Source organism: Danio aesculapii, chromosome 10 (genome assembly GCF_903798145.1).
Source record: "Danio aesculapii chromosome 10, fDanAes4.1, whole genome shotgun sequence".
NCBI classification, from domain to species: domain Eukaryota; kingdom Metazoa; phylum Chordata; class Actinopteri; order Cypriniformes; family Danionidae; genus Danio; species Danio aesculapii.
The window spans coordinates 43,447,476-43,475,231 of NC_079444.1; the positions used below are offsets into that span (position 1 = coordinate 43,447,476).

At 32.5% G+C, this 27,756-nt stretch overlaps 1 protein-coding gene across 1 annotated transcript in view; it reads right to left on the reverse strand.

Annotated features, from left to right (window-relative positions):
* Window positions 1-27,756, reverse strand: part of edil3b (EGF-like repeats and discoidin I-like domains 3b) — an 80,580-nt gene that overhangs the window by 14,009 nt on the left and 38,815 nt on the right. The window contains exons 7-9 of the mRNA XM_056467501.1: window positions 23,700-23,855; window positions 21,752-21,896; window positions 4,832-5,016 (exon numbers count right to left, since the gene is read on the reverse strand). Coding sequence (XP_056323476.1) covers window positions 4,832-5,016; window positions 21,752-21,896; window positions 23,700-23,855 — 486 coding nt within the window. The remainder of the gene's footprint in view (window positions 1-4,831; window positions 5,017-21,751; window positions 21,897-23,699; window positions 23,856-27,756) is intronic.

Below are 27,756 nucleotides of genomic sequence, written 5' to 3' on the forward strand. Positions count from 1 at the left end.
ATAGTATAATATAATATAGTATAACATAATATAGTATAATATAATATAATATAATATAATATAGTATAATATAATATAGTATAATATAATATAATATAATATAATATAATATAATATAATATAATATAATATAATATAATATAATATAATATAATATAATTTTAAACTAATGAATAAAACAGGAGCATATAATGCTGGGTTGTTGTCATCCAATGTTGGGTTAACCTATTAATATACTTTAATTACAGTTTGGTTTGTCCATATATTTTACCCAACATTGGGTGACAACAACCCAGCATTTTATAGAATGTAAACCGTTAGCACAATCTTTCATGATCATTCATTTGTCAAATTAACAGGGGTGCAAATTTGTCATTGTTGTGATAAAATGTGCCATATTATTCTATTCTATATTATTCTAAATAGATTTTTTGACCATTACATCACTCTAAAAAATGCTGGGTTGTTGTAACCCAACATTAGGCTAATAATGACAATATGCTAATAAACCTGCCATTAAAATGTTATTGAATTCAACTCAACATTGGGTTTTTCAACATTTGACCCAACCTTGCAGTGATGTTTGTTGAAATAGCCCATCAGAGGTTAAGTCATCTGCTCATTAATATTCAAAACACTGAAAACTATATTACATAAATGAATCAGGTTCACTGAAGCATGCATATGAATAACACAAACTGCTGGGGAAAAAAGCGGAGCTCCGATTATGTGTCATTATGTATAATTCACACACTGACGACAACCATTGGTTCAGCTGGATTATAAATTAGAATATTACAGTAACTGACCCCAGTCTGACCCCTGTGTGAACATGCAGGATTAGAGGATGTTACAGTAACTGACCTCAAATTGACCTTAGTTTGACCTTAGTCTGACCCGTGTATTAACATATACGATTACAGACGTTGATGTTACTGTAACTGACCTCCACCTGACCTCAGTCTGACCCATTTATGAACATACAGGATTAGAGATGTTGATGTTGCAGTAACTGACCTCAGTCTGACCCCTGTGTGAACTTGGATTATTATGGCAGGAAAAAAGGATTATATTGAATGAGGATGCATGTGTTGTTTACTCACATGGAAAAATACTATAGTAATTTATAGCAGAAACTACTGTGTTTTTATTTTCATTCATTTGTTCATTTTCTTTTCGGCTTAGTCCCTTTATTAATCTGGGGTCTCCACAGCGAAATGAACCGCCAACTTATCCAGCATATGTTTTACTCAGCAGATGCCCTTCCAACTGCAACCTATCACTGGGAAACACCCATACACACTAATTCACACTCATACACTACGGACAATTTAGCCTACCTAATTCACATGCACTGCATGTCTGTGGACTGTGGGGGAAACCGGAGCACCCGGAGGAAACCCACGGCAACGCGGGGGAGAACATGCAAACTCCACAAAGAAACACCAACTGACCCAGCCGAGCCTCAAACCAGCGATCTTCTTGCTATGAGGCGACAGCACTACCTACTGCGCCACCGCGTCGCCCGTATTTTTATTTTTCACCAAGTATTTGAATTAATCTGTTGTAGTGCTTCTATAGTTTCTATGGTAACACAACAACTATAGTAATATAAACTAATTAAATTTGTTGAGGTGATTCTATAGTTGCGATGGTAACAACATCTATAGTGATATAAACAAAATAATCTGTTGTGGTGATTCTATAGTTGCTATGGTAACCATCTATAGTAATATAAACTAATTGAATTTGTTGTGGTAATTTTATAGTTGCTACGGTATCACAACAACTATAGTAATATAATTAAATTACATTTGTTGTGGTGATTCTATAGTTGCTATGGTAACAACATCTATAGTAATATAAACTAGTTAAATTTGTTGTGGTAATTCTATAGTTGCTATGGTAATGCATCAACTATAGTAATATAAACAAATTAAATTTGTTGTGGTTATTCTATAGTTGCCATGGTAACATCAACTATAGTAATATAAACAAAAATACATCTGTTGTGGTGATTCTATTTTTTATCATGCTGGAGCATTCATAAGTGTTGTAGATACTATAGTAATATAAACTAATAATCTGTTGTGGTGTTTCTATAGTTGCTATGGTGACATCAACTATAGTAATATAAACTAATAAAATTTGTTGTGGTAATTCTGCAGTTGCTATGGTAACACAACATCTATAGCAATATAAACAAATTACATTTGTTGTGGTGATTCAATAGTTGCTATGGTAACATCAACTATAGTAATATAAACAAATAAATCTGTTGTGGTGATTCTATTTTCTATCATGCTGGAGCATCCATAAGTGTTGTAGATACTATAATATATGCTGTATAATACACTTTACTATAGTGTGGTTCAGAAACACAATTGTAGTTACTATAAATTACTGTAGTGATTATTCGTGTGGGCGTATTGAACAAGGCTGATTTTACACCAACTTAATTAAACAATCCCATTGTCTGAAATAATGATATATCTGGTGCATGCTTAGAAATCCTGAGTTCACCTCAGAAATGTGCTGCGGTTGTCTTTAAACAATATCAGCAGTTTGTTTTTCCCTTTTGTGCAGACACAGGAGATTTAGCACAAGCTTATGAATATTTAATGAGGCAGGCAGTGTTTGGTTTATGATTGGTTGTCTTGCCAAATGACTCTGAAAAACATTCGAGCACCTTTGACACCGCAATTCCAGAGCTGGGCTCCATGAGCCAGGATTAATAGTGTTATTAACTCCTAAAAACTATAATAATGCAGAATTTAGCACACCTAGAGAAGCTCTATATTGTACTTGCTGATCGACTGAAGGAAATCTGATTAAATATCATATTTATATAACCAAAGTTGCAACCATGCTAGATAAAAAAAAAATGACTGTGTGGCGTGGGTTACCTCCGGGTGCTCCAGTTTCCCCCACAGTCATGAGTTATAGGGGAATTGATTAACTAAATTGGCCGTAGTGTATGAGTGTGTTTCCCAGTACTGGGTTGAGGCTGGAAGGGCACCCGCTGCATAAAACATATGCTGGACAAGTTGGCAGTTCATTCCACTGTGGTGACCCCTAATAAAAAAAAATAAAGGGACTAAGCCAAAGGAAAATGAATGAATGAATTATTATTTTACATCTCTTTATTGATAAAATAATGAAAATAATTGTATTATTAATCATTTTTTCTGCATTTTAGTTAGAGAAACATCCCAAATCAAAGTGGAAAAATCATTATGTAAATAAATATTGCCATTTGTATTATATGTTGTAAACATTACCAATAAAATATGCTATTTAATGACTCATTTAAATTCATATTTCTTAAATTACCTTGTGTGATGTGGTTTTGAGAGGAGGTTTAGGTGCTACATTTAAATTTTATAAATAAAATGATCTATGAAATTATACTAATTTTATTTATAACCCTATGATGACTTGATTATCAAGAAACATTTGCTATTAATATCAGCCGCTTTATATTTTATGTATTACATACAGCTGAGTTAATGACTCATTAACAGAGTTGACCAGAACGTAGAGACATACACTAAATGTATGTTGTTTTCATAACTGGAATTACAAATATAAGAGCCATAAGTTAATTGTTTTTGTTAATTAATTAATTGATTAGTAGACAAATTTATTGATTAATTAATTACTAATTATTAAAACTATTATGATTAGAAATGTGTTGAGAAAATCTGCTCTCCATTAAACAGAAATTGGGGAAAAAATAAACAGGGTGGCTAATAATTCAGGGGGGCTAATAATTCTGACTTCAACTATATATATATATATATATATATATATATATATATAAATGCCCCAAATTGATTAAGGTGGATCAATATAATCAATATTATTACTGAAGTCATTCTAAAAACTGAATAAATATAAATGTACACACATTTACACATGTAAATAAACAGAATTAATGATGGGCAAAAAATCTGCTGAAATCTGAGCGCGCAGATTCCGTGTGGGCCTAGTTATGAGTCATAATAACTCATAATGTACTGTAATATATAAAACATAAAGCGGCAGATATTAATAGCAAGTGTTTCTTGATAATCAAATCATCATATTAGAATGATTTATTAAGGATCATGTGACACAAGATGAGTAATGATGCATAATACAAATACAAAATGATTTAAATGTAGAGCTTAACCTCCTCTAAAACCATATCACTTGAGGGATTTTAACTTTAATTAATTTAAAAATGTTGTTAGATGTAAATATTAGTCATTAAATGGCATATTTTATTGGCAATATTTACAATATACAATACAAATGGCAATATATATTTACACAATGACTCTTTCCACAATGATTTAGCATATTTATCTGATTAAAATGCAGTAAAATAATTAATAATACAATTATTTTAAAAACTTTTAGAATAGAATGTTGTAAAATAACAGTGTCAGGGAGGCGGCACGGTTAGCACTGTCACCTCACAGCAAGAAGGTCTCTGGTTCGAGTCCCGGCTGGGTCAGTTGGCATTTCTGTGAGGATTATGCATGTGTTGGCATGGGTTTCCTCCAGGTGCTCCGGTTTCCCCCACAGTCCAAACACATGCGCTATAGGGGAATTGATTAAATAAATTGGCCGTAGTGTACAAGTGTGTGTGTGTGTGGGTGTTTCCCAGTACTGGGTTGCAGCTGGAAGGGCATCCGGTGTGTAAAACAAATGCTGGAATAGTTGGCGGTTCATTCTGCTGTGGCGACCCCTGAAAACTCGAGTTGTGTTGAATCAGCTCACTTTGAATAAGTCGTTTGAGCAAGCAGCAAAAGTAATAACTGTTATGGAGTGCGGCGTGTCTCACCTGCAGCCACTGTGACTGGTCATTATGCGCTGATGTCCATGCGTTCACCTTGCCCTGTTTGTCCAGTCTGGCTTTAGACGGGTCCCAGGAGAACATGTCCATGCTGAGGGTCTGAAACACACTGGACGAGCTGAGCTGATAGTCCTGGATGTGTCCCGTCTTCATCCCCATGGGCTCCGAACATCCTGGAAAAAAAAAATACAACAGCCGGACACAACCCTTTACTTTAATAACACGTTAGTTAAGTCACAAGTCTTGCGTTTACAGGATTATTACCTGCCTATTATTGACATATGAATTATTTTTATTATGATTTTATTCTACATCACTAATTCTACCTAATACCTAAACCTGACTACTACTGTACTTACAATTACTAACTATTAAGACTATTAATAACTATTAAGACTATTAATAACTATTAAGACTATTAATAACTATTAAGACTATTAATAACTATTAGGACTATTAATAACTATTAGGACTATTATATACTATTAACTGTGACCTTTTATGTGAAGCTGCTTTGACACAATCTACATTGTATAAGCGCTATACAAATAAAGGTGAATTGAATTGAATTGAATTAAGACTATTAATAACTATTAGGACTATTAATAACTATTAGGACTATTATATACTATTAGGACTATTATATACTATTAGGACTATTAATTACTATTAAGACTATTAATAACTATTAGGACTATTAATAACTATTAGGACTATTAATAACTATTAGGACTATTATATACTATTAGGACTATTAATTACTATTAAGACTATTAATAACTATTAGGACTATTAATAACTATTAGGACTATTATATACTATTAGGACTATTAATAACTATTAAGACTATTAATAACTATTAGGACTATTAATAACTATTAGGACTATTATATACTATTAGGACTATTAATTACTATTAAGACTATTAATAACTATTAGGACTATTAATAACTATTAGGACTATTAATAACTATTAGGACTATTATATACTATTAGGACTATTAATAACTATTAAGACTATTAATAACTATTAAGACTATTAATAACTATTAAGACTATTATATACTATTAGGACTATTAATAACTATTAAGACTATTAATAACTATTAGGACTATTAATAACTATTAGGACTATTATATACTATTAGGACTATTAATAACTATTAAGACTATTAATAACTATTAAGACTATTAATAACTATTAGGACTATTATATACTATTAGGACTATTAATAACTATTAAGACTATTAATAACTATTAAGACTATTAATAACTATTAAGACTATTAATAACTATTAGGACTATTAATAACTATTAGGACTATTATATACTATTAGGACTATTAATAACTATTAAGACTATTAATAACTATTAGGACTATTAATAACTATTAGGACTATTATATACTATTAGGACTATTAATTACTATTAAGACTATTAATAACTATTAGGACTATTAATAACTATTAGGACTATTAATAACTATTAGGACTATTATATACTATTAGGACTATAATAACTATTAAGACTATTAATAACTATTAGGACTAGTAATAACTATTAGGACTATTATATACTATTAGGGACTATTATATACTATTAGGACTATTAATAACTATTAGGACTATTAATAACTATTAGGACTATTAATAACTATTAGGACTATTATATACTATTAGGACTATTAATAACTATTAAGACTATTAATAACTATTAGGACTATTAATAACTATTAGGACTATTATATACTATTAGGACTATTAATTACTATTAAGACTATTAATAACTATTAGGACTATTAATAACTATTAGGACTATTAATAACTATTAGGACTATTATATACTATTAGGACTATTAATAACTATTAAGACTATTAATAACTATTAGGGACTATTAATAACTATTAGGACTATTATACTATTAGGACTATTAATAACTATTAAGAACTATTAATAACTATTAAGACTATTAATAACTATTAGGACTATTAATAACTATTAGGACTATTATATACTATTAGGACTATTAATTACTATTAAGACCATTAACTACTATTAAGACTATTAGTTACTATTAGGACTATTAATAACTATTAAGACTATTAATAACTATTAGGACTATTAATAACTATTAGGACTATTATATACTATTAGGACTATTAATTACTATTAAGACTATTAATAACTATTAGGACTATTAATAACTATTAGGACTATTATATACTATTAGGACTATTAATAACTATTAAGACTATTAATAACTATTAAGACTATTAATAACTATTAGGACTATTAATAACTATTAGGACTATTATATACTATTAGGACTATTAATTACTATTAAGACTATTAATAACTATTAGGACTATTAATAACTATTAGGACTATTAATAACTATTAGGACTATTATATACTATTAGGACTATTATATACTATTAGGACTATTAATAACTATTAAGACTATTAATAACTATTAGGACTATTAATAACTATTAGGACTATTATATACTATTAGGACTATTAATAACTATTAAGACTATTAATAACTATTAAGACTATTAATAACTATTAGGACTATTAATAACTATTAGGACTATTATATACTATTAGGACTATTAATAACTATTAAGACTATTAATAACTATTAAGACTATTAATAACTATTAGGACTATTATATACTATTAGGACTATTAATTACTATTAAGACCATTAACTACTATTAAGACTATTAATTACTATTAGGACTATTAATAACTATTAGGACTATTAATAACTATTAGGACTATTATATACTATTAGGACTATTAATAACTATTAAGACTATTAATAACTATTAGGACTATTAATAACTATTAGGACTATTATATACTATTAGGACTATTAATAACTATTAAGACTATTAATAACTATTAAGACTATTAATAACTATTAAGACTATTAATAACTATTAAGACTATTAATAACTATTAGGACTATTAATAACTATTAAGACTATTAATAACTATTAAGACTATTAATAACTATTAAGACTATAATCACTATTAAGACTATTAATAACTATTAAGAATATTAATAACTATTAAGACTATTAATAACTATTAAGAATATTAATAACTATTAAGACTATTAATAATTATTAAGACTAATAAACTATTAGGACTATTATATACTATTAAGACTATTAATAACTATTAAGACTATTAATAACTATTAGGACTATTAATAACTATTAGGACTATTATATACTATTAGGACTATTAATAACTATTAAGACTATTAATAACTATTAGGACTATTAATAACTATTAGGACTATTATATACTATTAGGACTATTAAAACTATTAAGACTATTAATAACTATTAGGACTATTAATAACTATTAGGACTATTAATAACTATTAGGACTATAATAACTATTAGGACTATTAATAACTATTAGGACTATTAATAACTATTAGGACTATTAATAACTATTAGGACTATTAATAACTATTAGGACTACTATATACTATTAGGACTATTAATAACTATTAGGACTATTAATCACTATTAATAACTATTAGGACTATCAATAACTATTATGACTATTAATTACTATTAGGACTATCAATAACTATTATGACTATTAATAACTATTAAGACTATTAATAACTATTAGGACTATTAATAACTATTAGGACTATTAATAACTATTAGGACTATTATATACTATTAGGACTATTAATAACTATTAGGACTATTAATAACTATTAGGACTATTAATAACTATTAGGACTATTAATAACTATTAGGACTACTATACTATTAGGACTATTAATAACTATTAGGACTATTAATCACTATTAATAACTATTAGGACTATCAATAACTATTATGACTATTATTACTATTAGGACTATCATAACTATTATGACTATTAATAACTATTAAGACTATTAATTATTATTAAGACTGTTAATTACTATTAATAAGCATTGAATTTGCAGTTATTTAGCTTAAAGTTTTAGTTAATGGTTTGTAAATAGCAAGATTGTGACTTAAAATAAAATGTTACTCAACAACCACACATTGTGTCATTATTTTGGTGGTCAAAAAAGCATCAATCTGTGGACGCCAAATAGACGTCAAGGTTTTGATATCAAATTGCTTTGCATTTTTGACGTGTGTGTTTTGTAAAACATGGCTTGAGATTTCAGACCTGTGAGTTCACATCCGAGCAGCTCCATGCGCAGTGTACAGTGTTTTCGGCAGATTTGAGGGTAGATGCGTATTACTGCGCCTCTATTGGTGGACTGAAGGAGTTCACGGAGGGAGAGCTGTTGTCTGTGTTTCCAGTGAATATCTGCATAAAAAAACAGTACGTTTTAGCAGCATTTAAAAAAAAATTGCTGAAATCAAATATTACATTATTGTTAATCACCAATATAATATGATGATCATACGGCTCGCTGAAATACTGCATTCTGATTGGTCAGTAATGGTATTTGCAGCTGTTCATGTACAGTGATGTATTATTGACGTTAACTAGGGAAGCTCTGTTAATAAAGCAACATCAGTGTTTTTTTCTGTAGCCAATCAATGAAATTATTTCTTAAGGGGGCTAATAATATTGACCTTAGCAGTTTTGAAATTTCTAAACTGTACACATTCAACTACTGTTTACTTATTATTATTATTATTATTATTATTATTACTATTATTAATAATAATATTATTGTGCATTATCAGTGGTTATCAGCAGATAGATATGGAATAGTAGGGGCATTCTGCGCCTACTAGTAGGCTCAAGCCTCATTCACACTATGAGCGACTTGCAGTGCCAAAGCGACAAGCGAGCATTCATTCAATGGAGCTTCCAGCAACTCCGTCTTCGTGAGCGACAGCGATCGTTGGTGACCAGGTGTGCGTGTTGAGTGATGCAATTGTATTTTATTAACGTCCACCCCAACCCTAAACCCGACCGTCACAGTAATGTAAAAACAGATCTGGATCTGCAGTCTTCTCTATTAGTACAGCTGATTAACCATGTGGATGGATGATAACAGTCTTCTGAGCCTACCAGTAAAAGTAGGCCGCTACTGGCCCATATCTATCAGCTGATAACCACTGATAACGCCCATTCACTCGACTGAACATTCGAGGTGGGTGCTTCCATAGTACTTTTGCTTTTCAAACATTCTTCAAAATATCTTTCTTTGTGTTTAACAGAAGAAAGAAATTCATACATTTGTTGGGAGTGGGGGGTGAACTGTGCCTTTAGCATTTACATAAAGATTACTCACCTCCAAAAATATAATAATTACTGTCTTCTGTTGAATACCAAAGAAGATATTTTGAAAAATGTTGGAAACCTGTAACCATTGACTTCCATTGTATTGTTTTTCTTACTACAGAAGTCAATGGTTCCAGGTTTTCCACAGTCCTCAAAGTATCTTCTACTTGGTTCTACAGAAAAAGGCATATAACCACTTTTAAATAAGTCAAATATAACTCAAATATACAGTATATCTGAGAGTAATCTCCCTGTAAATATAAGATGAGAGGTATTTAATCAGTTAAATGTAGGATTAATGATGTTTGCTTTAAGTTTCAGCCAATTAACACCGTTCACCTCCTAAAAATATAATAATTACTTTCTTCTGTTGAACACTAAAGAAGATACTTTGAAGAAAGCTGGAAACCTGCAACCATTGACTTCCATTCATTCATTCATTTTCTTTTCGGCTTAGTCCCTTTCTTAATTAAGGATCGCCACAGTGGAATAACCCGCCAACTTATCCAGCACATGTTTTACGCAGCGGATGCCCTTCCAGCCGCAACCCATCACTGGGAAACATCCACACACACTCATTCACACACATAAACTACAGACAATTTAGCTTACCCAATTCACCTGTACCACATGTCTTTGGACTTGTGGGGGAAACCGGAGCACCCGGAGCAAACCCACTCAAACCAGCGACCTTCTTGCTGTGATGCGAACATGCTACCCACTGCGCCACCGCGTCGCCCCATTGACTTCCATAGTATTTGTTTCGACTTAATTTTTTTTCTGGTGAAACTGTCCCTTTAAGCAGATGGTTTCTTAATTTAAACCTCCCCCTCCTCATCTGAACTGGAAACAGTGTTGTCTCACCATGTCCTCATCCGTGCCCTTGACTTTAAATAAGCTCCAGGCCTTCCCGTCCTCACTGTACGCCACTTATATGATTTCACATATTCGGGGCTCCCGATCCGCTTGGCACCCTGTGTGATGAGTGCGGTGACCCTCATCCTGCGCTGCAGATTAATCTGAGGACACGGAGAGACATAAAAAAACAAGCAAGAGATGCAGTTGATCACAATCAGAAACTGCTGAGCAGGAGACAATGACGGAGGTGTGTTTGAAGGTAGGAAATGTTCCATGGTGAAAGAGAGTTTGCAGATACCTTAAAGGGATCTAGTCAGGGGCGGACTGGCCATCTTGCTGACCAGGCAGTTTCCCGCTGGGTCGACTTACTTTTTGGGCCAGGCTGATCATCTTCTTATGATCTGACCGGCCCATGTGCCATAATCTGCAGCCCATTGGTTCTTTTCTTTATTGACATTGGGCTGACCCAATCATAAACTTCCATTTTGGGCGCGTGAGAGCAGAAGCGGCGAGCAGGCGTCTGCAGCGCTCAGCGGATCGACAACTGTTGCAAAGATCAATATATTACTGTCTATTCTATCTATTTACCTATCTGTCTATATAAATATACTTTTTAAAAACTTTTCATCTGCACCAAGGCCCGTGGCAACTTCCTCCTATGCTGTTTCCTTAACCCGCAAGTCTATTTTACAAATTATATATCATAAAGAATGTGCTACTCAAGCTCTATGAGGAGTGTCATTCATGTATTTTAAGATGCACTCGGTCAGAGGACAATTGCATGAGATATCATGGCATTTTGTTTTTGATCGTCAGCATGATGTAGCTTATAGTTACAATATATTTATACAATATAATTATAATGATATTTATACGTGACCAAACTAGTGTGCAACTTAAGCAAAACAAAACTAAATATAAAAAAATAGTATTAGTAGATCGGGCCCAAACAAATATTTGTTGCATTTTTTAATTGTTTAAAGTTCATTTGATTGACTATGTACAATCTTTAATCTATGTTTGATGTTTCATTGTTGAGTTAAACATTTTTAAGCGTCTATGACACATTGCTTTTTATTATTTATTTTAATCAACATTAACTGCGTGCATCCGCAGGCAGTTTTTGTTATGTTCATTATTTAATATAGGCTCCCTCAAAACACACAGGCACACACAAGATGGACGTCCAGTGTGGATTATAGTTTTATTATAATAATAAATAAAAAAATAAGTTTTTAATTTGTCAACTCTCATTATTTCCTACTTTTATAGAATGGGAGTTGGTAAACATATTCAAGGGCGTGCACAGATGGTGGCATTTTGATTGAATGTAGTGGGCCGCTCTGTCCCAAAATGCCAGGGCCGATTTTTTTTTGTCCCCAGTCCAGCCTGGATATAGTTCATCCTAAAAATGTACAAATGTTCTTGGAATCTTCCAAAATGTAGGTGACTTTCGTTCTTCTGTAGAACATTAACTGAGATTTTGAGCTCAATCCATGTTCCTTGGTTTTTACTTGTGAACTATCCCTTTTGTCACGATCACCAGCGATCGTAACTTCATAGATCGCTGGATCTCTCACACAGAATAACTTATGGACTACAAATCCGCCATTTCTGGACTACATTTTCATACATGCACTTCGCTCACACACACATGCTTCCTCATTCTGACTGACTACACTCGCACCACCTGAGGATTGTCAAAGACTGATAACACACACTATTTAAGCAGCACACTCACTCATTCACATTTCCGAGTCTTGTTTTCTGTTCCAGTGACAATTCAACACGTTTTTCCTTGTCTTGCTTTCCCGTGTTTGACCTAAGCCTAGTTTATCTTTTTGTCCCTGTCTGCCGCCAGTCTTTGGGCCTCTCGCCTGATACTTTTGACAACGATTCTAGATTTGCTTTATACCTCTGTTTGCACCCGTATTGACCATTGCTTGCCTGACTGCCGAATAAATCCTGCATGTGGACCCTCACTTCAGTTGTTTCTGTCACTCCCTGTGTTACACCTTTAAAGTGCACCTATTATGCAAAAATCACTTTATTAAGGGGTTTAAACACAGTTGTTTGTCAGCAGTGTATGAATATAACCAGCATCATGGTAAACATTAATTTATTGTATTTATTCTAATCACACTTGATAAGAACAGTCTGCAGAAACACTTTGATTGACATTCTCCCATTGTACGTGACATCAGAGATGGCTCTAATGGGTGTAGCCTTCACCTGCTGCATTTCATGTACAGTTAAGTCAGAATTATTAGCCTCCTTTGCATTTTCTTTTCCTTTTTTAAATATTTCCCAAATGATGTTTAACAGATCAAGGAAATGTTCACAGTATGTCTGATAATATTTTTCTTCTGGAGAAAGTCTTATTTGTTTTATTTCAGCTAGAATAAAAGCAGTTTTTAATTTTTTTAAACACCATTTTAAGGTCAATATTATTAGCCCCTTTAATCTATATATTTTTCGATAGTCTACAGAACAAACCATTGTTATACAATAACTTGCTTAGTTACCCTAACCTGCCAAGTTAACCTAGTTAAGCCTTTAAATGTCACTTTAAGCTGTATAGACAACCCAGGCTCATTCTGAAAACGTACCTCCTCCGCAAAATACGTCCCGGCGGCACGTTTTTCTGCAGTTTTTGTTTTCATGAATCTGCCAGAGGTCGCCGTGTACGCTTTTCGAGATCTCAAATTTCCCTCGCGAGTGCCATTCGCGCCTGCTGTTCTCGCGTAAACCCACCAGAGGCCGCTGTCGACTCACTTTGGACAGACTTTCTGACTGACTGAGCGAACGATCGGCTGACCCACCCTCTCCCTTCCCTAAACCCAACCAATTTTATCGATTGACCCGCCCACCCACTTCCCTAAACCCAACCAACACGTTTCAAAAGCAATCCAAAAAAATAAAAGCCCTCATCTGACTTTTTTTTTTTACCACATCCTCACCCTGCTATCCGCTTGTTTGTTTTATATTTTGGATTCTGTTTTGTCTTACCTGCTTTCTGGAACCGGTCTTCACCGGACTCGAACCCCCGTCTTTGTGGTCAACTCCTCTCTGCATCTCAAATCCGCCGACGGACGTGGCACGCTAACTGGACAAATTGGTTGCAGCCAGAATGCCGTCCATACGGGGGTAAGCGGTCAGCTGGTAAGCGCGAAAAGAAACGGCGTCACACCGCCCCGTAGCGTTCGTTTAAAGAAATGAAATTTCCTCGCGCCACCGCGTCGCCCGTATTTTTTATTTTTCACCAAGTATTTGAATTAATCTGTTGTAGTGCTTCTATAGTTTCTATGGTAACACACAACTATAGTAATATAAACTAATTAAATTTGTTGAGGTGATTCTATAGTTGCGATGGTAACAACATCTATAGTGATATAAACAAAATAATCTGTTGTGGTGATTCTATAGTTGCTATGGTAACCATCTATAGTAATATAAAACTAATTGAATTTGTTGTGGTAATTTTATAGTTGCTACGTAATCACAACAACTATAGTAATATAATTAAATTACATTTGTTGTGGTGATTCTATAGTTGCTATGGTAACAACATCTATAGTAATATAACTAGTTAAATTTGGTTGTGGTAATTCTATAGTTGCTATGGTAATGCATCAACTATAGTAATATAAACAAATTAAATTTGTTGTGGTTATTCTATAGTTGCCATGGTAACATCAACTATAGTAATATAAACAAAAATACATCTGTTGGTGGTGATTCTATTTTTATCATGCTGGAGCATTCATAAGTGTTGTAGATACTATAGTAATATAAACTAATAATCTGTTGTGTGTGTTCTATAGTTGCTATGGTGACATCAACTATAGTAATATAAACTAATAAAATTTGTTGTGGTAATTCTGCAGTTGCTATGGTAACACAACATCTATAGCAATATAAACAAATTACATTTGTTGTGGTGATTCAATAGTTGCTATGGTAACATCAACTATAGTAATATAAACAAATAAATCTGTTGTGGTGATTCTATTTTCTATCATGCTGGAGCATCCATAAGTGTTGTAGATACTATAATATATGCTGTATAATACACTTTACTATAGTGTGGTTCAGAAACACAATTGTAGTTACTATAAATTACTGTAGTGATTATTCGTGTGGGCGTATTGAACAAGGCTGATTTTACACCAACTTAATTAAACAATCCCATTGTCTGAAATAATGATATATCTGGTGCATGCTTAGAAATCCTGAGTTCACCTCAGAAATGTGCTGCGGTTGTCTTTAAACAATATCAGCAGTTTGTTTTTCCCTTTTGTGCAGACACAGGAGATTTAGCACAAGCTTATGAATATTTAATGAGGCAGGCAGTGTTTGGTTTATGATTGGTTGTCTTGCCAAATGACTCTGAAAAACATTCGAGCACCTTTGACACCGCAATTCCAGAGCTGGGCTCCATGAGCCAGGATTAATAGTGTTATTAACTCCTAAAAACTATAATAATGCAGAATTTAGCACACCTAGAGAAGCTCTATATTGTACTTGCTGATCGACTGAAGGAAATCTGATTAAATATCATATTTATATAACCAAAGTTGCAACCATGCTAGATAAAAAAAAAAATGACTGTGTGGCGTGGGTTACCTCCGGGTGCTCCAGTTTCCCCCACAGTCATGAGTTATAGGGGAATTGATTAACTAAATTGGCCGTAGTGTATGAGTGTGTTTCCCAGTACTGGGTTGAGGCTGGAAGGGCACCCGCTGCATAAAACATATGCTGGACAAGTTGGCAGTTCATTCCACTGTGGTGACCCCTAATAAAAAAAAATAAAGGGACTAAGCCAAAGGAAAATGAATGAATGAATTATTATTTTACATCTCTTTATTGATAAAATAATGAAAATAATTGTATTATTAATCATTTTTTCTGCATTTTAGTTAGAGAAACATCCCAAATCAAAGTGGAAAAATCATTATGTAAATAAATATTGCCATTTGTATTATATGTTGTAAACATTACCAATAAAATATGCTATTTAATGACTCATTTAAATTCATATTTCTTAAATTACCTTGTGTGATGTGGTTTTGAGAGGAGGTTTAGGTGCTACATTTAAATTTTATAAATAAAATGATCTATGAAATTATACTAATTTTATTTATAACCCTATGATGACTTGATTATCAAGAAACATTTGCTATTAATATCAGCCGCTTTATATTTTATGTATTACATACAGCTGAGTTTAATGACTCATTAACAGAGTTGACCAGAACGTAGAGACATACACTAAATGTATGTTGTTTTCATAACTGGAATTACAAATATAAGAGCCATAAGTTAATTGTTTTTGTTAATTAATTAATTGATTAGTAGACAAATTTATTGATTAATTAATTACTAATTATTAAAACTATTATGATTAGAAATGTGTTGAGAAAATCTGCTCTCCATTAAACAGAAATTGGGGAAAAAATAAACAGGGTGGCTAATAATTCAGGGGGGCTAATAATTCTGACTTCAACTATATATATATATATATATATATATATATATATATATAAATGCCCCAAATTGATTAGGTGGATCAATATAATCAATATTATTACTGAAGTCATTCTAAAAACTGAATAAATATAAATGTACACACATTTACACATGTAAATAAACAGAATTAATGATGGGCAAAAAATCTGCTGAAATCTGAGCGCGCAGATTCCGTGTGGGCCTAGTTATGAGTCATAATAACTCATAATGTACTGTAATATATAAAACATAAAGCGGCAGATATTAATAGCAAGTGTTTCTTGATAATCAAATCATCATATTAGAATGATTTATTAAGGATCATGTGACACAAGATGAGTAATGATGCATAATACAAATACAAAATGATTTAAATGTAGAGCTTAAACCTCCTCTAAAACCATATCACTTGAGGGATTTTAACTTTAATTAATTTAAAAATGTTGTTAGATGTAAATATTAGTCATTAAATGGCATATTTTATTGGCAATATTTACAATATACAATACAAATGGCAATATATATTTACACAATGACTCTTTCCACAATGATTTAGCATATTTATCTGATTAAAATGCAGTAAAATAATTAATAATACAATTATTTTAAAACTTTTAGAATAGAATGTTGTAAAATAACAGTGTCAGGGCGGCACGGTTAGCACTGTCACCTCACAGCAAGAAGGTCTCTGGTTCGAGTCCCGGCTGGGTCAGTTGGCATTTCTGTGAGGATTATGCATGTGTTGGCATGGGTTTCCTCCAGGTGCTCCGGTTTCCCCCACAGTCCAAACACATGCGCTATAGGGGAATTGATTAAATAAATTGGCCGTAGTGTACAAGTGTGTGTGTGTGTGGGTGTTTCCCAGTACTGGGTTGCAGCTGGAAGGGCATCCGGTGTGTAAAACAAATGCTGGAATAGTTGGCGGTTCATTCTGCTGTGGCGACCCCTGAAAACTCGAGTTGTGTTGAATCAGCTCACTTTGAATAAGTCGTTTGAGCAAGCAGCAAAAGTAATAACTGTTATGGAGTGCGGCGTGTCTCACCTGCAGCCACTGTGACTGGTCATTATGCGCTGATGTCCATGCGTTCACCTTGCCCTGTTTGTCCAGTCTGGCTTTAGACGGGTCCCAGGAGAACATGTCCATGCTGAGGGTCTGAAACACACTGGACGAGCTGAGCTGATAGTCCTGGATGTGTCCCGTCTTCATCCCCATGGGCTCCGAACATCTGGAAAAAAAAAAATACCAACAGCCGGACACAACCCTTTACTTTAATAACACGTTAGTTAAGTCACAAGTCTTGCGTTTACAGGATTATTACCTGCCTATTATTGACATATGAATTATTTTTATTATGATTTTATTCTACATCACTAATTCTACCTAATACCTAAACCTGACTACTACTGTACTTACAATTACTAACTATTAAGACTATTAATAACTATTAAGACTATTAATAACTATTAAGACTATTAATAACTATTAAGACTATTAATAACTATTAGGACTATTAATAACTATTAGGACTATTATATACTATTAACTGTGACCTTTTATGTGAAGCTGCTTTGACACAATCTACATTGTATAAGCGCTATACAAATAAAGGTGAATTGAATTGAATTGAATTAAGACTATTAATAACTATTAGGACTATTAATAACTATTAGGACTATTATATACTATTAGGACTATTATATACTATTAGGACTATTAATTACTATTAAGACTATTAATAACTATTAGGACTATTAATAACTATTAGGACTATTAATAACTATTAGGACTATTATATACTATTAGGACTATTAATTACTATTAAGACTATTAATAACTATTAGGACTATTAATAACTATTAGGACTATTATATACTATTAGGACTATTAATAACTATTAAGACTATTAATAACTATTAGGACTATTAATAACTATTAGGACTATTATATACTATTAGGACTATTAATTACTATTAAGACTATTAATAACTATTAGGACTATTAATAACTATTAGGACTATTAATAACTATTAGGACTATTATATACTATTAGGACTATTAATAACTATTAAGACTATTAATAACTATTAAGACTATTAATAACTATTAAGACTATTATATACTATTAAGACTATTAATAACTATTAAGACTATTAATAACTATTAGGACTATTAATAACTATTAGGACTATTATATACTATTAGGACTATTAATAACTATTAAGACTATTAATAACTATTAAGACTATTAATAACTATTAGGACTATTATATACTATTAGGACTATTAATAACTATTAAGACTATTAATAACTATTAAGACTATTAATAACTATTAAGACTATTAATAACTATTAGGACTATTAATAACTATTAGGACTATTATATACTATTAGGACTATTAATAACTATTAAGACTATTAATAACTATTAGGACTATTAATAACTATTAGGACTATTATATACTATTAGGACTATTAATTACTATTAAGACTATTAATAACTATTAGGACTATTAATAACTATTAGGACTATTAATAACTATTAGGACTATTATATACTATTAGGACTATTAATAACTATTAAGACTATTAATAACTATTAGGACTATTAATAACTATTAGGACTATTATATACTATTAGGACTATTATATACTATTAGGACTATTAATAACTATTAGGACTATTAATAACTATTAGGACTATTAATAACTATTAGGACTATTATATACTATTAGGACTATTAATAACTATTAAGACTATTAATAACTATTAGGACTATTAATAACTATTAGGACTATTATATACTATTAGGACTATTAATTACTATTAAGACTATTAATAACTATTAGGACTATTAATAACTATTAGGACTATTAATAACTATTAGGACTATTATATACTATTAGGACTATTAATAACTATTAAGACTATTAATAACTATTAGGACTATTAATAACTATTAGGACTATTATATACTATTAGGACTATTAATAACTATTAAGACTATTAATAACTATTAAGACTATTAATAACTATTAGGACTATTAATAACTATTAGGACTATTATATACTATTAGGACTATTAATTACTATTAAGACCATTAACTACTATTAAGACTATTAGTTACTATTAGGACTATTAATAACTATTAAGACTATTAATAACTATTAGGACTATTAATAACTATTAGGACTATTATATACTATTAGGACTATTAATTACTATTAAGACTATTAATAACTATTAGGACTATTAATAACTATTAGGACTATTATATACTATTAGGACTATTAATAACTATTAAGACTATTAATAACTATTAAGACTATTAATAACTATTAGGACTATTAATAACTATTAGGACTATTATATACTATTAGGACTATTAATTACTATTAAGACTATTAATAACTATTAGGACTATTAATAACTATTAGGACTATTAATAACTATTAGGACTATTATATACTATTAGGACTATTATATACTATTAGGACTATTAATAACTATTAAGACTATTAATAACTATTAGGACTATTAATAACTATTAGGACTATTATATACTATTAGGACTATTAATAACTATTAAGACTATTAATAACTATTAAGACTATTAATAACTATTAGGACTATTAATAACTATTAGGACTCTATATACTATTAGGGACTATTAATAACTATTAAGACTATTAATAACTATTAAGACTATTAATAACTATTAGGACTATTATATACTATTAGGACTATTAATTACTATTAAGACCATTAACTACTATTAAGACTATTAATTACTATTAGGACTATTAATAACTATTAGGACTATTAATAACTATTAGGACTATTATATACTATTAGGACTATTAATAACTATTAAGACTATTAATAACTATTAGGACTATTAATAACTATTAGGACTATTATATACTATTAGGACTATTAATAACTATTAAGACTATTAATAACTATTAAGACTATTAATAACTATTAAGACTATTAATAACTATTAGGACTATTAATAACTATTAGGACTATTAATAACTATTAAGACTATTAATAACTATTAGGACTATTAATAACTATTAAGACTATTAATAACTATTAAGACTATTAATAACTATTAAGACTATTAATAACTATTAGGACTATTAATAACTATTAGGACTATTAATAACTATTAAGACTATTAATAACTATTAGGACTATTAATAACTATTAGGACTATTATATACTATTAGGACTATTAATAACTATTAAGACTATTAATAACTATTAGGACTATTAATAACTATTAGGACTATTATATACTATTAGGACTATTAATAACTATTAAGACTATTAATAACTATTAGGACTATTAATAACTATTAGGACTATTATATACTATTAGGACTATTAATAACTATTAAGACTATTAATAACTATTAGGACTATTAATAACTATTAGGACTATTAATAACTATTAGGACTATTAATAACTATTAGGACTATTAATAACTATTAGGACTATTAATAACTATTAGGACTATTAATAACTATTAGGACTATTAATAACTATTAGGACTACTATATACTATTAGGACTATTAATAACTATTAGGACTATTAATCACTATTAATAACTATTAGGACTATCAATAACTATTATGACTATTAATTACTATTAGGACTATCAATAACTATTATGACTATTAATAACTATTAAGACTATTAATAACTATTAGGACTATTAATAACTATTAGGACTATTAATAACTATTAGGACTATTATATACTATTAGGACTATTAATAACTATTAGGACTATTAATAACTATTAGGACTATTAATAACTATTAGGACTATTAATAACTATTAGGACTACTATATACTATTAGGACTATTAATAACTATTAGGACTATTAATCACTATTAATAACTATTAGGACTATCAATAACTATTATGACTATTAATTACTATTAGGACTATCAATAACTATTATGACTATTAATAACTATTAAGACTATTAATTATTATTAAGACTGTTAATTACTATTAATAAGCATTGAATTTGCAGTTTATTTAGCTTAAAGTTTTAGTTAATGGTTTGTAAATAGCAAGATTTGTGACTTAAAATAAAATGTTACTCAACAACCACACATTGTGTCATTATTTTGGTGGTCAAAAAAGCATCAATCTGTGGACGCCAAATAGACGTCAAGGTTTTGATATCAAATTGCTTTGCATTTTTGACGTGTGTGTTTTGTAAAACATGGCTTGAGATTTCAGACCTGTGAGTTCACATCCGAGCAGCTCCATGCGCAGTGTACAGTGTTTTCGGCAGATTTGAGGGTAGATGCGTATATACTGCGCCTCTATTGGTGGACTGAAGGAGTTCACGGAGGGAGAGCTGTTGTCTGTGTTTCCAGTGAATATCTGCATAAAAAAACAGTACGTTTTAGCAGCATTTAAAAAAAAATTGCTGAAATCAAATATTACATTATTGTTAATCACCAATATAATATGATGATCATACGGCTCGCTGAAATACTGCATTCTGATTGGTCAGTAATGGTATTTGCAGCTGTTCATGTACAGTGATGTATTATTGACGTTAACTAGGGAAGCTCTGTTAATAAAGCAACATCAGTGTTTTTTTCTGTAGCCAATCAAATGAAATTATTTCTTAAGGGGGCTAATAATATTGACCTTAGCAGTTTTGAAATTTCTAAACTGTACACATTCAACTACTGTTTTACTTATTATTATTATTATTATTATTATTATTACTATTATTAATAATAATATTATTGTGCATTATCAGTGGTTATCAGCAGATAGATATGGAATAGTAGGGGCATTCTGCGCCTACTAGTAGGCTCAAGCCTCATTCACACTATGAGCGACTTGCAGTGCCAAAGCGACAAGCGAGCATTCATTTCAATGGAGACTTCCAGCAACCTCCGTCTTCGTGAGCGACAGCGATCGTTGGTGACCAGGTGTGCGTGTTGAGTGATGCAATTGTATTTTATTAACGTCCACCCCAACCCTAAACCCGACCGTCACAGTAATGTAAAAACAGATCTGGATCTGCAGTCTTCTCTATTAGTACAGCTGATTAACCATGTGGATGGATGATAACAGTCTTCTGAGCCTACCAGTAAAAGTAGGCCGCTACTGGCCCATATCTATCAGCTGATAACCACTGATAACGCCCATTCACTCGACTGATAACATTCGAGGTGGGTGCTTCCATAGTACTTTTTGCTTTTCAAACATTCTTCAAAATATCTTTCTTTGTGTTTAACAGAAGAAAGAAATTCATACATTTGTTGGGAGTGGGGGGTGAACTGTGCCTTTAGCATTTACATAAAGATTACTCACCTCCAAAAATATAATAATTACTGTCTTCTGTTGAATACCAAAGAAGATATTTTGAAAAATGTTGGAAACCTGTAACCATTGACTTCCATTGTATTTGTTTTTCTTACTACAGAAGTCAATGGTTCCAGGTTTTCCACAGTCCTCAAAGTATCTTCTACTTGGTTCTACAGAAAAAGGCATATAACCACTTTTAAATAAGTCAAATATAACTCAAATATACAGTATATCTGAGAGTAATCTCCCTGTAAATATAAGATGAGAGGTATTTAATCAGTTAAATGTAGGATTAATGATGTTTGCTTTAAGTTTCAGCCAATTAACACCGTTCACCTCCTAAAAATATAATAATTACTTTCTTCTGTTGAACACTAAAGAAGATACTTTGAAGAAAGCTGGAAACCTGCAACCATTGACTTCCATTCATTCATTCATTTTCTTTTCGGCTTAGTCCCTTTCTTAATTAAGGATCGCCACAGTGGAATAACCCGCCAACTTATCCAGCACATGTTTTACGCAGCGGATGCCCTTCCAGCCGCAACCCATCACTGGGAAACATCCACACACACTCATTCACACACATAAACTACAGACAATTTAGCTTACCCAATTCACCTGTACCACATGTCTTTGGACTTGTGGGGGAAACCGGAGCACCCGGAGCAAACCCACTCAAACCAGCGACCTTCTTGCTGTGATGCGAACATGCTACCCACTGCGCCACCGCGTCGCCCCATTGACTTCCATAGTATTTGTTTCGACTTAATTTTTTTTCTGGTGAAACTGTCCCTTTAAGCAGATGGTTTCTTAATTTAAACCTCCCCCTCCTCATCTGAACTGGAAACAGTGTTGTCTCACCATGTCCTCATCCGTGCCCTTGACTTTAAATAAGCTCCAGGCCTTCCCGTCCTCACTGTACGCCACTTTATATGATTTCACATATTCGGGGCTCCCGATCCGCTTGGCACCCTGTGTGATGAGTGCGGTGACCCTCATCCTGCGCTGCAGATTAATCTGAGGACACGGAGAGACATAAAAAAACAAGCAAGAGATGCAGTTGATCACAATCAGAAACTGCTGAGCAGGAGACAATGACGGAGGTGTGTTTGAAGGTAGGAAATGTTCCATGGTGAAAAGAGAGTTTGCAGATACCTTAAAGGGATATAGTCAGGGGCGGACTGGCCATCTGGCAGACCGGGTAGTTTCCCGCTGGGCCGACGTACTTTTTGGGCCGGGCTGATCATCTTTTTATGATCTGACCGGCCCATGTGCTATAATCTGCAGCCCATTGGTTCTTTTTTTTATTGACATTGGGGTGACCCAATCATAAACTTCCATTTTGGGCGCGTGAGAGCAGAAGCGGCGAGCAGGCGTCTGCAGCGCTCAGCGGATCGACAACTGTTGCAAAGATCAATATATTACTGTCTATTCTATCTATTTACCTATCGGTCTATATAAATATACATTTTAAAAACTTTTCATCTGCACCAAGGCCTGTGGCAACTTCCTCCTATGCTGTTTCCTTAACCTGCAAGTCTATTTTACAAATTATATATCATAAAGAATGTGCTACTCAAGCTCTATGAGGAGTGTCATTCATGTATTTTAAGATGCACTCGGTCAGAGGACAATTGCATGAGATATCATGGCATTTTGTTTTTGATCATCAGCATGATGTAAGCTTATATTTACAATAATATTTATACAATATAATTATAATGATATTTATACGTGACCAAACTAGTGTGCAACTTAAGCAAAACAAAACTAAATATAAAAAAATAGTATTAGTAGATCGGGCCCAAACAAATATTTGTTGCATTTTTTTAATTGTTTAAAGTTCATTTGATTGACTATGTACAATCTTTAATCTATGTTTGATGTTTCATTGTTGAGTTAAACATTTTTAAGCGTCTATGACTAAGCGTCTAAGCGTCTTTTATTATTTATCTTAATCAACATTAACTGCGTGCATCCGCAGGCAGTTTTTGTTATGTTCATTATTTAATATAGGCTCCCTCAAAACACACAGGCACACACAAGATGGACGTCCAGTGTGGATTATAGTTTTATTATAATAATAAATAAAAAAATGTACGTTTTTAATTTGTCAACTCTCATTATTTCCTACTTTTATAGAATGGGAGTTGGTAAACATATTCAAGGGCGTGCACAGATGGTTGGCATTTTGATTGAATGTAGTGGGCCGCTCTGTCCCAAAATGCCAGGGCCGATTTTTTTTTTTGTCCCAGTCCAGCCCTGGATATAGTTCATCCAAAAAATGTACAAATGTTCTTGGAATTATCCAAAATGTAGGTGACTTTCGTTCTTCTGTAGAACATTAACTAAGATTATGAGCTCAATCCATGTTCCTTGGTTTTTACTTGTGAACTATCCCTTTTGTCACGATCACCAGCGATCGTAACTTCATAGATCGCTGGATCTCTCACACAGAATAACTTATGGACTACAAATCCGCCATTTCTGGACTACATTTTCATACATGCACTTCGCTCACACACACATGCTTCCTCATTCTGACTGACTACACTCGCACCACCTGAGGATTGTCAAAGACTGATAACACACACTATTTAAGCAGCACACTCACTCATTCACATTTCCGAGTCTTGTTTTCTGTTCCAGTGACAATTCAACACGTTTTTCCTTGTCTTGCTTTCCCGTGTTTTGACCTAAGCCTAGTTTATCTTTTTGTCCCTGTCTGCCGCCAGTCTTTGGGCCTCTCGCCTGATACTTTTGACAACGATTCTAGATTTGCTTTATACCTCTGTTTGCACCCGTATTGACCATTGCTTGCCTGACTGCCGAATAAATCCTGCATGTGGACCCTCACTTCAGTTGTTTCTGTCACTCCCTGTGTTACACCTTTAAAGTGCACCTATTATGCAAAAATCACTTTATTAAGGGGTTTAAACACAGTTGTTTGTCAGCAGTGTATGAATATAACCAGCATCTAATGGTAAACATTAATTTATTGTATTTATTCTAATCACACTTGATAAGAACAGTCTGCAGAAACACTTTGATTGACATTCTCCCATTGTACGTGACATCAGAGATGGCTCTAATGGGTGTAGCCTTCACCTGCTGCATTTCATGTACAGTTAAGTCAGAATTATTAGCCTCCTTTGCATTTTCTTTTCCTTTTTTAAATATTTCCCAAATGATGTTTAACAGAGCAAGGAAATGTTCACAGTATGTCTGATAATATTTTTTCTTCTGGAGAAAGTCTTATTTGTTTTATTTCAGCTAGAATAAAAGCAGTTTTTAATTTTTTTAAACACCATTTTAAGGTCAATATTATTAGCCCCTTTAATCTATATATTTTTCGATAGTCTACAGAACAAACCATTGTTATACAATAACTTGCTTAGTTACCCTAACCTGCCAAGTTAACCTAGTTAAGCCTTTAAATGTCACTTTAAGCTGTATAGACAACCCAGGCTCATTCTGAAAACGTACCTCCTCCGCAAAATACGTCCCGGCGGCACGTTTTTCTGCAGTTTTTGTTTTCATGAATCTGCCAGAGGTCGCCGTGTACGCTTTTCGAGATCTCAAATTTCCCTCGCGAGTGCCATTCGCGCCTGCTGTTCTCGCGTAAACCCACCAGAGGCCGCTGTCGACTCACTTTTGGACAGACTTTCTGACTGACTGAGCGAACGATCGGCTGACCCACCCTCTCCCTTCCCTAAACCCAACCAATTTTATCGATTGACCCGCCCACCCACTTCCCTAAACCCAACCAACACGTTTCAAAAGCAATCCAAAAAAATAAAAGCCCTCATCTGACTTTTTTTTTTTACCACATCCTCACCCTGCTATCCGCTTGTTTGTTTTATATTTTGGATTCTGTTTTTGTCTTACCTGCTTTCTGGAACCGGTCTTCACCGGACTCGAACCCCCGTCTTTGTGGTCAACTCCTCTCTGCATCTCAAATCCGCCGACGGACGTGGCACGCTAACTGGACAAATTGGTTGCAGCCAGAATGCCGTCCATACGGGGGTAAGCGGTCAGCTGGTAAGCGCGAAAAGAAACGGCGTCACACCGCCCCGTAGCGTTCGTTTAAAGAAATGAAATTTCCTACGTAATTCGCTGTCTCCAAAAACGTCCGCAGGGCTACGTTTTCACAATGAGCCTGTGTTGTGTATAGAAGTGGCTTGAAAAATATCTAGTTAAATATTATTTACTGTCATCATGGCAAAGATAAAATAAATCAGTTATTAGAAATGAGTTAAGACTATTGTGATTAAAAATGTGTTGAAAAAAATCTCTTCGATAAACAGAAATTGGGGAAAAATTTAAACAGGGGGGCTAATAATTCTGACTTCAACTGTAGATAAGCAGCACAGTGACAGACAAGAATGAAGCAGATCTCTCTTCTTACAGTAATAACTTTCCCAACTGTTATTTGATGCATTTGTTGTGGAGTTAATCAAGCCTTTCTGCAACGAGTCACACACAATGTCGTCATAAAGTTTGCACACACACGCATTTAGCTTTGCACGGCAAATGTGACAGGATACACGTTAATATCTACTGCTGTATGAATATCCATTATGTTAATATACAAAATAAACCTGATTTAACATCCACAAGCGTCTTCTTTTATAGTTGTTCTGACACGCGGCTGTGGTGATGAATTACTGTGATTTTACTGTATTACAAACATGCTCTGTTTTAAAAGCGTAAACTTGTAAAACTCATTCTCGAAGTGCTGATGATCACAGACATCTGAACAGATCTTTGAATCCCAGTAGCTTTGCGCAAGTCCTATCTTGTGGAAATGATTATATGTGTTACTACGGACACATGTTAATACGTGGGGAAATCACACTACTACATCACGGTGCGGTGGGCATCAAAATGGGAACGATTTGGATCCTGTTTTAACGTC